Here is a 12,267-nt window from a genome sequence, read left to right as displayed (position 1 = left end):
CCATTTTTTCTACCTTAGCACAAGAAAATTCCCTCCAAGCTCTATTTTAGGCACACAAAACATCATGTTCTGCAGCTCAGTTATGAATGGCAATAACAACAGAATGCAGAAACAAAACCAATTCCTTCTTCTGTACTTGAGAATTTTTGGCACATTGGATAAATAATTATTTGGCACTACAGGTCCACTCACTAATACCATTTTCAGCTATTTATGCAGATGCTAACATGTTACAGACACCCCAATTCACAGTAGGATTTAAAACTACTCATTGGCAAAAGTAGTTTCCATGCAAATGGATCAATGTTCCTTCATGCCGTTGTCCGTCGGATTTCCTCTGACAAGGTGATTGATCTCTCTTTCCACTCATTGTTAGAGCACTTGGAGACAGCGCTGGCTGCTTGACAGAACTTCTGGAGGAGGATCTTTCTGAGCAGCAAGTAAACCCATGGATCCAGTATCTGGTTTAGTGAGGCTAAACGCACAGCTGTCAAGAAGAAATTGCATTCCTTGCGCATTTCTGAGCTTTGGGCTTCACTGGAGAATCCCTTGCAGTGTTCAAATGATGTATGGCTGAAGATCATCTTCAACATCGTTATCTACGGAAAGTTAGGAGGAAAAAGTGATATATGTTAAGAGACTGTTATCTGTATATCACTATATGCAAATAGCCCTAAAGACAAAATCCTGTCAAGAAATTTTTGTCCTCCCTCATCCGATTCAAACTGTGATCAGAGCAAATAAACATTGAGAGAGCAGCTCACTCTGTGTGTGTGTGTGTGTGTGTGTAAAATGAGTGATAAACATGATACCTTCCAGCTATCAGTCAGATTTATTTATAGATCTCATGCTAAAACAAGGCAGTACATGCTGCTTCCCTGCTTGAGACACAACGGAAATCTGAGTGCTAAATCCTAGAGGTTCAAGATGGCCTTGGCTAGAAAGGGAAATTACTGACCTTGCAAAATTGACTTAAAGGGACTAATTTTATCATTATCATATTATCACAATTACAAGGAACAGCTGAATAACTCATGATGAGTAGAGCTCTTCAAAATTATGTTATGAACTGTAAATGTCAGAAAAAAGAATTTCAAATACAAAAATGTCTTTTTTTTTAAAGCTAAGATGTTTTACTCTATGACTTCTAAATTTTAGAATTTGATTTTAAGGTAAACTATTCTGCTTATGAACTGAGCCAAATTAAAAGAAAAGGGTTAATAAAGGTGTTTTGGGCTGGGAGTCAAGAAAACATTTTAAGTCAACAGAAAAGAAAAAAATCTTTTTCTTTTGTCAAAAGCCATAGACTGTGTTTTGTGTTAACCTGAGCTATATCTCCTCCTTTCCCCCCTCAGTTCAGCTCCCCCAGTGAAGAGTGATATATTTAGGAATCTATTTCCCACAGCATCCGAACTGGCATGACTGAGAGACACTATTTACACTGTAAAATGTTTCACACAAGTAGAAGTTTCCATAACTGATGTCTCCCATACCTCACAGCACAGATCAGCAAGCTCTGGCCTGGGAGCCAAAAGCTACATGCAGGTTGATTTTTCTGGGATTAAATGCCATCAGGCATGGCAGCATCTTGATTTACAATACTAGTTACACAGCATAGGGCTATCGGGGTCCTGCCATGGGTATTAAAGTGGATGGCACATGTCAGAACTGCACTGGTTAGCAGTAGTCACTCATTTATTCAGAAAAGCCAAAGAGGCAGCTTTGATTAATACTTTCACCCCCAAATCTGTACTTTAAGGTAATTTCTTCAATCATATTTCAAAGTGTCAGCAAAGATATGTGCTGTTGGTACGGCACAGGCAGCAGGGAGGATCCATTTTTCTTATGGGTTGCTGCAAGACTTACAACCATTAGAAGACTTATAAACTGAAGACTGCACTATAATGATTCAATCAACTAAAATAACAACACTTTACATGTCCTCGTTTTCCAAATTAAGACATAAGCTTGCTGTACAGCTACCAATGCCATGAGCCTTGAAACACAAGGACACCTTTATTCTCATGTTACAGACTAGAAAGGTAAGACACTGCCAAGGGCTGCTACAGGCTGCACAGAAAAACCTGTGACTGAAAAAGAACCCAGCCTCGGAACTCCAGTGCAGTGCTCCAGCCACAGGAGCACTGGTTTTGTTATCAGGCTGCTGCATATTCAGGTAAAAATGGTGAGAAGCCTTTTTGTTTGTTCTTTTTTTTTTAAAGCTGGTGAGAGTGCTCACCAGACCTGGTGTTGTGATGCTCTCATACACTAATACGTAACCATGGGAAATATGAATCACATTTTGAAAAAAAATGTCAGATAGATATAATTTTCCATGGTTTAGTCGGTATCTGTGGTCAAGTTTTCTCCTGAGCTTTCTGTGCCAACTACAGCTGCTTAAAAATGTATCACTTCAGAGGCTTTTAGTTGCTTCTCTACAGATAAGCTACTTTAGTTTTTGTATTGCAACGTTTTTTCCAGGAGCCCATAAACACAAGGATCAAAACATCTCCTGAGCAGGCACTTGCCGTGCAACTTGCTGCCAAATGACGTGCGTCTCAGCTGTACAATGGGGAAAATACCTGCGCTCTTACACCTGGCTGTGATGCACAACAAAGCTCCCCGGTGCTTTAGAGCAAGGAAAAAGGCAGAGCCGACGTAAGGACGGGGCACGCTTCATAATGTACACCAGGAGACAGCAAGCAGGCCTTGTCGCTGGGCACCGCGTCCTACCACAGACTGAAGTGTGGCAGTGTGAAGTGACCTGACGCTTGGGAAGCCAGAGGTAGGGCCTGTGTGCTACACTCTGTCCTCTGAGGACAGGGCTATTGAACACCCAAGTTTTCCTGGGCAGGTCCTTTTTTTTGCTTGCAAATCTCTTCTGGGCATGACTTGAAGACCGTGACTGTCTGAATTTACTGTCTGGAGATCCCGCAGAATTGAGATGCAGTAGGTTCCACACATTTTGACGCGTCTACTGTGTATGTCAAGGAGATGGACACCTATGCACGATGGCCCTGATGCACATCTAATTCACTGTCTTTGCAAAGGTCCGTGGTATTACTGAGTGGTACCGTAGTGTACCAAGGTACACTAAATAAACTGGCAGCCAGTCATGAAAACACAGCCCGAGGGACAAGATTCTTAGTCAATTATGCATAGCCCTGCCCAACTTCTTGACTTCAGCCTTTCGAAAGAACCAAGACAATCTGCACCAGCAGCAACACAAGCTGAGTGATCCCAGCCAAGGTTTTCCCACGGAAGGCTGTCTTGAGAGTTCAGTGTCACTCAGAAAGATCATGGCTGGACTGCTTCTGTGCCCATAAACTGGGACAGTCAGAGCAAGAGTGACCAGAAGGAGAGGCTATGGGGGAGGATTTTTCCATTCAAAGGGATATTCTGGGTGCCAGATCAATAACCATGTGTTGCCCTTGGAAAGACTTAGATGAGTCCGGAAGGCAGGGCAGCTTGGACAGCAAAGTAGAATTGTTTTTGTTTCTTTAAATAGAAGCAGTTGAGAGTTCAATCTATTACATTTAATTTAAATAAAAATGAAAATAAGTAACCGTTGGTAGAGCCTTTTGAAAATGCAGATAGACACAGATCCAGACCACATCAAAAGGCCACCTGTGCACCAGTCCCACACAACCGCATCCCTAGCACTTCCTCTGCCCCCTCTGCCACTGTCACAGCTCGGTCTACGCTGCCTGCAGCACCTGCCCCCTGTGCCCACCAGAGACCAGCACAACCCACCTCCTGACGGGGACGGCAGCATTACCGTGACATAAAGAGCAGCGGTATTAGGTAAATATGCTGTGCCCACGCTACAGCCAATGGAAACCACACTGCATTTGTCATTCCCAGTATTCAGATCGCTTTCTCCCAGATCAGCTCTTCTAGCTCTTCCTTTGGGAACTCTGCAATGACCCCTGTTTTGCAGACCTTGTTGTCTTGTTCTTTTGTCAATAAACCCATGGAGCTACAAAAATATCAGGCTAATAAAATACATTTCCCAAGCAGACAACTTATTTTTGTTTTTATTACATAATACTCCTTTACTGGAATATTTGTTGGACCAACAATTGCTCTACTGGAAATTTTATTTGTTTGATGTCCTCAGAGGTTGTTTATCATGGCCCGTATTGGTCTTCTAAATTAATTAAAAGAAAGACTGCAAAAGGTAGAGGAACAACATCAGGTGGAATAAAGTCAATGGAACTACACAATTTATGACAATAAAAAGTTTGGCTCAAAATGCATATAGTAATATAGTTGATAATTGTATTTATTAAATTAGAGTAGATAAAACTTTACTGTTATCATTGAATGTAGTTTTATAATAACATTAAACCTCCACTGCTCTGGTTTTCAAAGTTACAACCACAGACAGGATGTGTTTTGTGAGATGTCTTTACAGTGTTTTGAATAAAGTTGCATTGTAGTACACAAGAACTTTTCAGGGTTGTTTCATAAGCTCCCCCGCTGGCAACCATCACTGTGGTAGATTGCCACTAGCTTAACTTTACATGGGCAGCCTATGTTACCTCAGGGACTCGCAGGCAGCTTATTATTTTATTGCAAAGAGTTTAGAATGAACTTCCACTGTAGTTGGGGGGGGGGGGGGGGGGGGGGAAGAAGCAAAAACTTTCCCAAAGTATTTTTTCACTTTTACAAACTATGTTGTAAACTGCTGCTACCTGCAGTAAAAGATGGAGACTAAAACAGCTGATGTGCTTAAAGGTGTGTATTTTTCAGCCAAGCAAGAGCTGAGCAGCTAGTCTGGAATGTAGGGTAAGAATATGATGGGAAATTCCTGGTCTCAGACTGCAAAAATCTTTTCTTGAGAGAGCTTCCAAAAAACCAAACATATTTTATATGTATCATGAAGACAGGAGCATTCATCCTCTTACACTGCTTCTCCTCTCCCACTAGCCCTAATCTGTTGCTTAAATAATTCTCTCACACATAAAGAAGCAAGCCGTAGAAGGAACAGAGGAGTCTCCTGATGAAATACAAATAGCGTCTGTGGTGAGTGAACCATGGAAAGCCACGATGGAGAGGATATGATTTTTTCTTGTTATTACTAACCATACCTATAGTCATGTACCGTGTTGTTTTAAAAATCAAAATTGTAATTTTTTCTCATTAAATTTTTAGAACTCTCTTCTGCTGCCTCTGCTGGAGCCAAGGCAAAATGAAAGACTTCAGTTTGAGAAGGCCAAATGCCATTACAGATTCTGCTTGTGGACCCCTGAAGGAGAACTTCCTACTGCCTAGCATGGACGTAGATTTCTTTTTTAAAGTAGAAATACTGCCTGTCACAGGCAAAGCTAAGACAAGTCCAGCCAACTAGACTACAGAGGGGCATGTCTGGCATCTGGACCACCTTAACCTTGGTTCACCGCCTCACTGTAGCTGTTCATCCATCAGATTGACAGTAATCCAGAAAGAATCTAAGTTACAAGGCACCTGATGATCTCTCTTTATTAGCAACCTTCTTGCGGTAGGGCAATGCAACACCTCCTGGTGTGCACGGGCCACAGACACATCAGTATGTCCTGGGAAGAATTACTTCTCAGTGCTGGCTCCGCATCAAGGCCACGCTGCTTTCCACGCAGCAGCACCGCACATCTGGCACGTGCGCAGGCAGCACTGCGTGCAGTGCTCTCTCATCTGCCACCCCACAGGACACTGACTGGCACTCAAGCAAATCACTTCTCTGTTCCTGAGAAACATATGGCAGTGAAATAATTTGCAGTCCTCTTGGAGAATTACTGCAGAAGGCTGAGGATTTCAATAAGAACACTTTTACAGTAGGATAATAATGCAGGGAATCACGACAGGTCCCATCAAAGTCTAGCAGGCTTCCAACAAACACGGTCTAATTTGTACCACTTGGGTGTGACCTTATCTAGAGAAATGCAGTCCAGCAAAATGCAGTTTTTTGGCTGTAGGGGTCCACGGGCCTTCCCTGCCAGCATGGCCAAACTGAAATGACCAGCATGCTGGGACAGTTTTGAAACAGGTGGCTGTTCCAGCCTCAGATGGAAGTGGAGCATTAGTGGGAAGAGTTCCCGATTCATAGAACAAAAGCCATCTATTTTCCTTGCAGCTCAGTGGTTTCACTGTCTTTTTTCTCTCTAAGTGAAGGTGCTTTCCATAATTAAGTTTTGCACATTAAAAATATTACAAAATAATATATTTTTAGTAAAAATATCTGTAAAGAAGAATGTATTTAATTTCTGTCTGACAGGAAGGTTAAGGAGAAGTATTTTAATAGGAAAAGCAGAAGAATACCTGAGCATTTTGGCTTTAAATAGCCTTGAAACAAGTCTGTGAGTGAATAATTTTGTAACCTGGAGCTCTAAACTAATTATTATGAGAATTCCAGTTTGTGCTGCACCTGTGTTTCTGTGCAATCAAGGAATAGCTTCCTCTATTTTACCACAGTCTCATTTTAATCTGCTGTCAGTTTAGTTTGATGGTTATGCTCCACAGCTGGGCACCAAAGTAAACAGAATATTAGCACGAACTGGAAACCACTTATGATAAAGCAGTATCTTATTTAAGTGGAGCATTTTCCCAGGTTCTCCACGCTGAATTCAAGTAAGATCCTGAGTGCACAACAAAAGGAGACAACGCCTGCATTATGTATGCACTTCCTCTCTTCTACCAAATCCAGCATAAATCAAGAAAAGGTGGGACACTTCATTAAGCCATTTAGGGCACAGCCACTATCATCAGAAGTTCCACTTTTCTGTTAAATCACATTTTATTTTGTCATTTTCATCAACAGATCAAGTCTAAAAATACTGTGTAAAAGGGCATCGTTTGCCTAATAGTAATAGTTGTCAGAATCCATTAGTTCTCAGTTATAAAACTCAGGTTTCTTTTTTTAAAAACCCAAAGATCTCCTCTGAAAATCCCTGGATTCTTGTTTCAACTAAATTTCTTACAACTGCTAAATGATGCAGCTATAGGTTAAATGAGTTCTACACTCTGGCTTTCACTGAAAATGCACTTACATTACTCCATGGTCACTCTTCCAAAAATCTGGCCTCTTATTCCTAATACATACTTTGTAGTTCTACAGAAAACATTGACGTGTATATACAAATATGCTTCTGCAGTCATGACTCTTGATTTCGAGAATATGAAGACTGGAGAATGTGCTGACGAGACAGAGAAGTTTTGCAGAACTCTGCAGAGCAAGTTACATGTTTTCAAGTGTTGCTGCTGCACAGGGAAATGAACTGTTGACAACTTCACTCTGGATTACAGAGTGCCCCAGAGGGGCAAAAGTCCTCCACAGGATCATAAAACACATGCAAAGCCTTGCCAATGAGTACCACTTCAACTGGCCCCGCCTTTGTCTTGGAGCATCAGGCTCCTTGCCAGGGAGTCAGTTCATCTTCTGTGGCCAAACCTCAGAGAAGCCCTGCTCTCTCTTACCAGCTCCCTGAGCGTTTTCTGGAGGTGTCAGCCTTGTTTACAACAGGCTTTCTGACCTGGGCTCTGCTCTGTTAACTCATCCCATTAACACTTCCCACAGATCCGTTCAGTAGAGCAGGGGCAGCTGTATTGGTTTGACTTCTGACTGTTAACTCTGCAAAAATGCCACGGGAAGCAAACCACCAAGAGGAATCCCTGCACCCTCACTGATTTTTCTGAGTACTCAGGTTCTGAAGGCAGAAAAAGAAAAAACTGTCCCTCTTCTCAGGGATTTTCTCTCGATGCTACGAGGCTGGTTAAACCCTTAGGTGCAATAGCTCCATGGCCCCCGGGCTGGTTGAGGGAGCAGCACGGGTCCTGCTGCCTTGGCCGCAGAGAGCAGGGCAGAACCTTCCGTCCCAACGGAAAGGCTACAAAAGCAAGGGCTGAGAGGCAAACATACTTCCTTCATTTAATAAACGCCTTCTAATTTTTTCATCCGTTTAATTATGGACAAGCATGCAACAGTTAACTTCTGTAAAATAAAGAAGTGTCTCCCCTTGGGACTTGACTGCACACGTCAGTGGGACAGCAGGACATGCCACAGCAACGTTAGGGGCTGGCCAAGGTGTGCGGGGCTGCAGGCAAGCAATGCATGGAGACACACACCGAAATAGTGACAGGGCAGTCTCCTGGTCTAACTTACCAAATCTAACATCCCTTGGGGTTTGAGGAGGAGAACATTATTCTTTGCTCTCAAGTTCTCACTAAATTTTTGTGTGGTTTCATATTTTACTTTTGTCACAAGCTGTTAATGATCTCTAGAAAGTCAACATACAGCCTCTGACTTATTTTGGGGCAGGGTTATTTTGGAGATTTGTTGGAGTTTTAATTAATTTACAAGGGCAACATTACTTAATTAAATTAATTGGTTTTCAATTTTTACCTTACCCCCATCAGCTGTTATCTTTGTCAGCCATTCCTCTTGTCTCAGGCCAATTTATGAGAGCTCAAGTTCTCTGTGCACAAGAAGGAAGAAAAATCCTTCTCTGGCCATAAAGCACCTTTCACATAACTTCAAAATTACCATAGCTAGCTTTAGCCCTTTCCTGCTTACGGATCCCAAGTACAACCTTTCAAAAATCATACTATCCTCTGACAGCAGAATAATCTGGCCTTTTTAGATGGAGTACTGGCCTCCTGTGTGTGCCCTTGTCCCACATGGCAGAAAGAGATGTGGATTCAGCCTCCTCCACTCATAAATCATGAGGAAGGATTTACCCTAGTTTGACAAGAAAGACAGGGCATAAGTGAGGAGTAACAAAACAGTGGAAAGAAATGCAAGGGTCCTTTAAAAAAAAAAAAAAAAACAGAAAAAAAAAAGCCCAGAATGCTGCCGTAAATAAGATACAGTGAGCAATCTACTGAAAACCAGAAGGCACTCACAAAGTCCCAGGTCGTACCTTTTCTCATAAAGCATTAAAGTAAGTTTTGCTACAAGGTGGGAGCAAACAAAAAATCGTAAGTGGCTGTCTCCCATGAGCACAGGGCTCCATCACAGTAAGGTCTCGACAAACTTCCTCACAGGTTCCCCTAAATGAGGAATAAGCAGATTCTGGTTCCCCTTGTCCCCTCACCTTCAGACCCCTACGGCACTATGGGGTAGGTACAATGTGCCGGTCAGAGCTGGGCAGAGGCACAGCATGCCCTCCCTGCCTCTGGAGCCCACTGTCCGCACCAGCCGCTCCCCCTCCCCTCTCAATCTGCCTGGTGCCTGTGGCTCTACGCCACAAGCACTGCCGACTTGTGTCCTGCTCCCAGACTCACAGTCTCCTTGTGTCCTCCCTCCTCCTCTGTACAAGACCCTTGTTTTCCTCAAGGTCCCTCCTTTTGACTCCGGTTCCTTTGTCTTATTTTCCCAAATATGCCGCACTTTGGCTATCCTCTTGGACCTCTCCCAGCTTCTCTCCCGCTGGCTTTCCACGCCAGGCTCTGTCCCTGTCCCCGCTTTCTTTCCTCGGAGGCCATTCACGGCCATGCCATCCATGAGGAACCTGAACTGCCGGTGCCTCCCACCCTGCCCTCTCTCAGGGCCACCCTGCCTCCTGCCCTAAGGGAGGGAGGAAGGAAGCCTGGGGTTGACCCACGGCAGGCAGCGAGGCGACCTACCAGCAGCGGTGACCAGCAGGCTGAGAGGACACACATGATCCCCAAGAGCTGGATCAGTGTCTCCATGGCGATTCGCCCCCACTGCTTGCTGGAGCGCGATGCAGTCGCTTTGGTCCGACAGCGAGACACCAAGGCCTCGATGGTGGCCAGGTTGCACGCCACCGTCACCACAAGGGAGAGAAGCCCCAGGACAGCAAAGGTGGAGGCGAAGAAGAGGCTCCCGGTGAGCTGGCTGTCGATGGTGCTGATGAAGCACCAGGTGCCGGGCCACTGCAGCGTGTACTGGCCCAGGCCGGCGATGGGCAGGAGGGCGAACGCAAACACGGCCAGCCAGATGCCGAGCAGCACCGCCTTCGTCACCCGCGTCTTCATGTGGCTGGCGTACCAGTGGGGCGCACGGATGGCCAGCGTCCTCTCCACGGCCATGGCGCTGGCGATGAAGAGCGGGCAGAGGCCGAAGATGGTCATGCTGAAGCCGAAGAAGGCACAGAGGTGGCCCGAGGGGTCGATGGCGTCCCAGGCGCGGTTGGACAGGTAGACGAAGATGACGATGGGGCTGGTCAGCAGCTGCCCCAGCAGGTCGGTGAGCGCCAGGGAGCCGATGCACAGCAGGAAGGACCGCTTCCGCCGGCTCTTCTTGGCCCGGTAGCTGCGGGAGACCAGCAGCATGGCCAGGGCATTGCCCACGATGCCCGTGATCATCATGGTCAGCGGGAACGCCACCGAGACGGCGCTGCAGCCCTCCGCCGCCCGCCCCGTCCCGTTGCCCCGCTGCCGCATGGCGGCGGGCTCGGTGCCGTTGGGGTCGCCCTGGCACTGCGGCCAGCGGCTCATCCCGGCGGGCTACCGCGGCGACGGGGCGCCGAGGGCTCAGCCCATGCCGGCCAGGAGCGGCGAGGCGAGGAGCGGCGCTGCCGGTCGGCACCCGGCGGGCGGGAGCCGTTATAAGGCGGGGGCGGGCGGCGGGCGGCGGGGGGCCGGCCCTTCCCGCCCCGAGGGGAAGGGAGAGGCGGGACGGCACAGCGCGGCCGCGCACCTCCGCGGAGCTGCCGGTGGCGGCGTCTCAGCCGCGGCGTCGGGAACGCCGCCGTGCCCCAGGACGGGTCTGGGAGCCCGGCGGCACCGGCCGTGCCCCGCCGCGGGGACGGGGGCTCCCGGCCGGCCCCCAGCGCGGTCGCGGCGGCGGGCGCTGCTCGAGCCGGTCCGTGAGCTCTGCTGCCCCCGGGCGGCACCGGCGCTGTCCCCGCCCCTCCGGCGGCACCGGCACCGGCACCAGGAGCGGGAGCGGGCCCGGGCGGCGCTGAGGGCGGCCGTGCTGCGCTGCAGCTGGGGATCCGTCACCGGGCTCTTTCCCTGCCCTTGCCGCCCCGCCCCGCCGCGTTGCAGCGCTCCCGGCTGCTCTGCCGGCGGCTGATGGCCGCCGAGCCGGGGCGGGCCCCGTGCGGTGCCGGGGCGGCCGCTCCCGCTGCCCCTGAGCGGTCTCTCCCCGAGCCTCTGGATGCCACGGTCCGTGCGGGCAGCTCCGGACGTTCCTTGTATGCTGAGGTGGCAACGAATGCCATGTGTTCTTTCTTTTCCTCCTTTCCTTGCCAGCTCTATTTAACTCTCAGGACTGTGCTTTAGCACAGTTCAGGCTCAACCAAGTCGTTTCTCAGGCCATAACTGGCTTGATTAACCAGGAATAAATAAGTGAACACCCCTAACTGTTAGGTGACGGAGTACCTGACCAGCCAAAACACCCACTGCATTGAAGCGCCTTCAGCTTCCTGCCATTTCTGTGGTCTCAGGAGTTTGGGGGGACCCGGCTTTGCTCCCAGTGTAGATAACTAGTCAGAGAACCAACACTGAGCATTGTTACAAATCCTTGTTTCAGGTTACAATAATTTCTTTGCTTAGGAGCAGGAATTTATCTTGCTCTATATAGTCAGCTACTGCTAGGGATTTAACTCATTTTTCCTGTGAAAGCTAACAGTTTTAAGACGTTTTAAGCATCAAAAGTGCTATTAACAGAGTCCAGTTTAAAATACTGCCCTGCTCAGGTTTTACTTTGTATGACCAAGTGTGCACAGCTAAATCATGAAGTGGGAAGAGACGTATTTCTCATAAATAGGAACCATATTAGAAGTTATGGCTTGCTTTATAAATTACTGAGCCGTGGCTTCTTTGTTAATTCTCTGCTTTCTAGAACATGTACAGCAATCCATCCTTAAATGAAGGAATCCAGACTTTAAATCTTGCAGCTTTAAATCCTCCCCCCTCTTCCCTTTTTAATTCTGACATTGATTTGTTCATTTGGAGCTACTGTGAGTTCTACTGTGTCCCCCCTCTGCCATTTGGAACGTTTTTGTGCCATCATTTAGTACTGTGCTCGATATTTGTGCCCCAGTTTTTGCAGTGGGAATGTTCCCTGTTGGCTTAGTTGTGTGTTTTTTCTGGATGGGGTCCATACCCAGCCTATGAGAAAGCATCAATTTATTAGTTCCATTTTCCAAACTAAGTATGAAGCACTCTACAGACTTTTCGTTTTTTTAAAATGCATGTGTAAGCAACCTCTTTTTCCAATAAAAATGCTACTCATTTTGATAATGGGAGGACAGGTAAAGTTAGTAAATTGTGCAGGACTTTGCTCAAAGCCGTTGCTGTAACTGAACTGTTACAGGAGCCTTA

The 12,267-nt window shown here is 46.9% G+C and overlaps 1 protein-coding gene across 1 annotated transcript; it reads right to left on the bottom strand.

Moving 5' to 3' along the window:
• Nucleotides 1–292: 292 nt before the first annotated feature.
• On the bottom strand, nt 293–10,434 carry PTGER3 (prostaglandin E receptor 3). The gene is made up of 2 exons (XM_009482365.2): nt 9,601–10,434; nt 293–599 (listed from the first exon to the last, which is right to left on the bottom strand). Exons 1-2 carry the CDS (start codon nt 10,432–10,434, stop codon nt 312–314), a joined length of 1,122 nt encoding a protein of 373 aa, XP_009480640.2. The 3' UTR covers nt 293–311.
• Between the last annotated feature and the right edge of the window lie 1,833 nt (nt 10,435–12,267).

This window comes from Pelecanus crispus, chromosome 5 (assembly GCF_030463565.1).
Source record: "Pelecanus crispus isolate bPelCri1 chromosome 5, bPelCri1.pri, whole genome shotgun sequence".
Taxonomy (NCBI): Eukaryota; Metazoa; Chordata; class Aves; order Pelecaniformes; family Pelecanidae; genus Pelecanus; species Pelecanus crispus.
This window is presented reverse-complemented; position numbering and strand designations above follow the sequence as displayed.

Bases quoted from the DNA above. Each gene is read 5' to 3' on its own strand.
- PTGER3 (XM_009482365.2), bottom strand. From the start codon at position 10,434: ATGAGCCGCTGGCCGCAGTGCCAGGGCGACCCCAACGGCACCGAGCCC. The intron at 600-9,600 runs GTAGGTCGCCTC...AACTTTCCGTAG, and splicing joins CCTGCTGGTCACCGCTGCTG to ATAACGATGTTGAAGATGAT.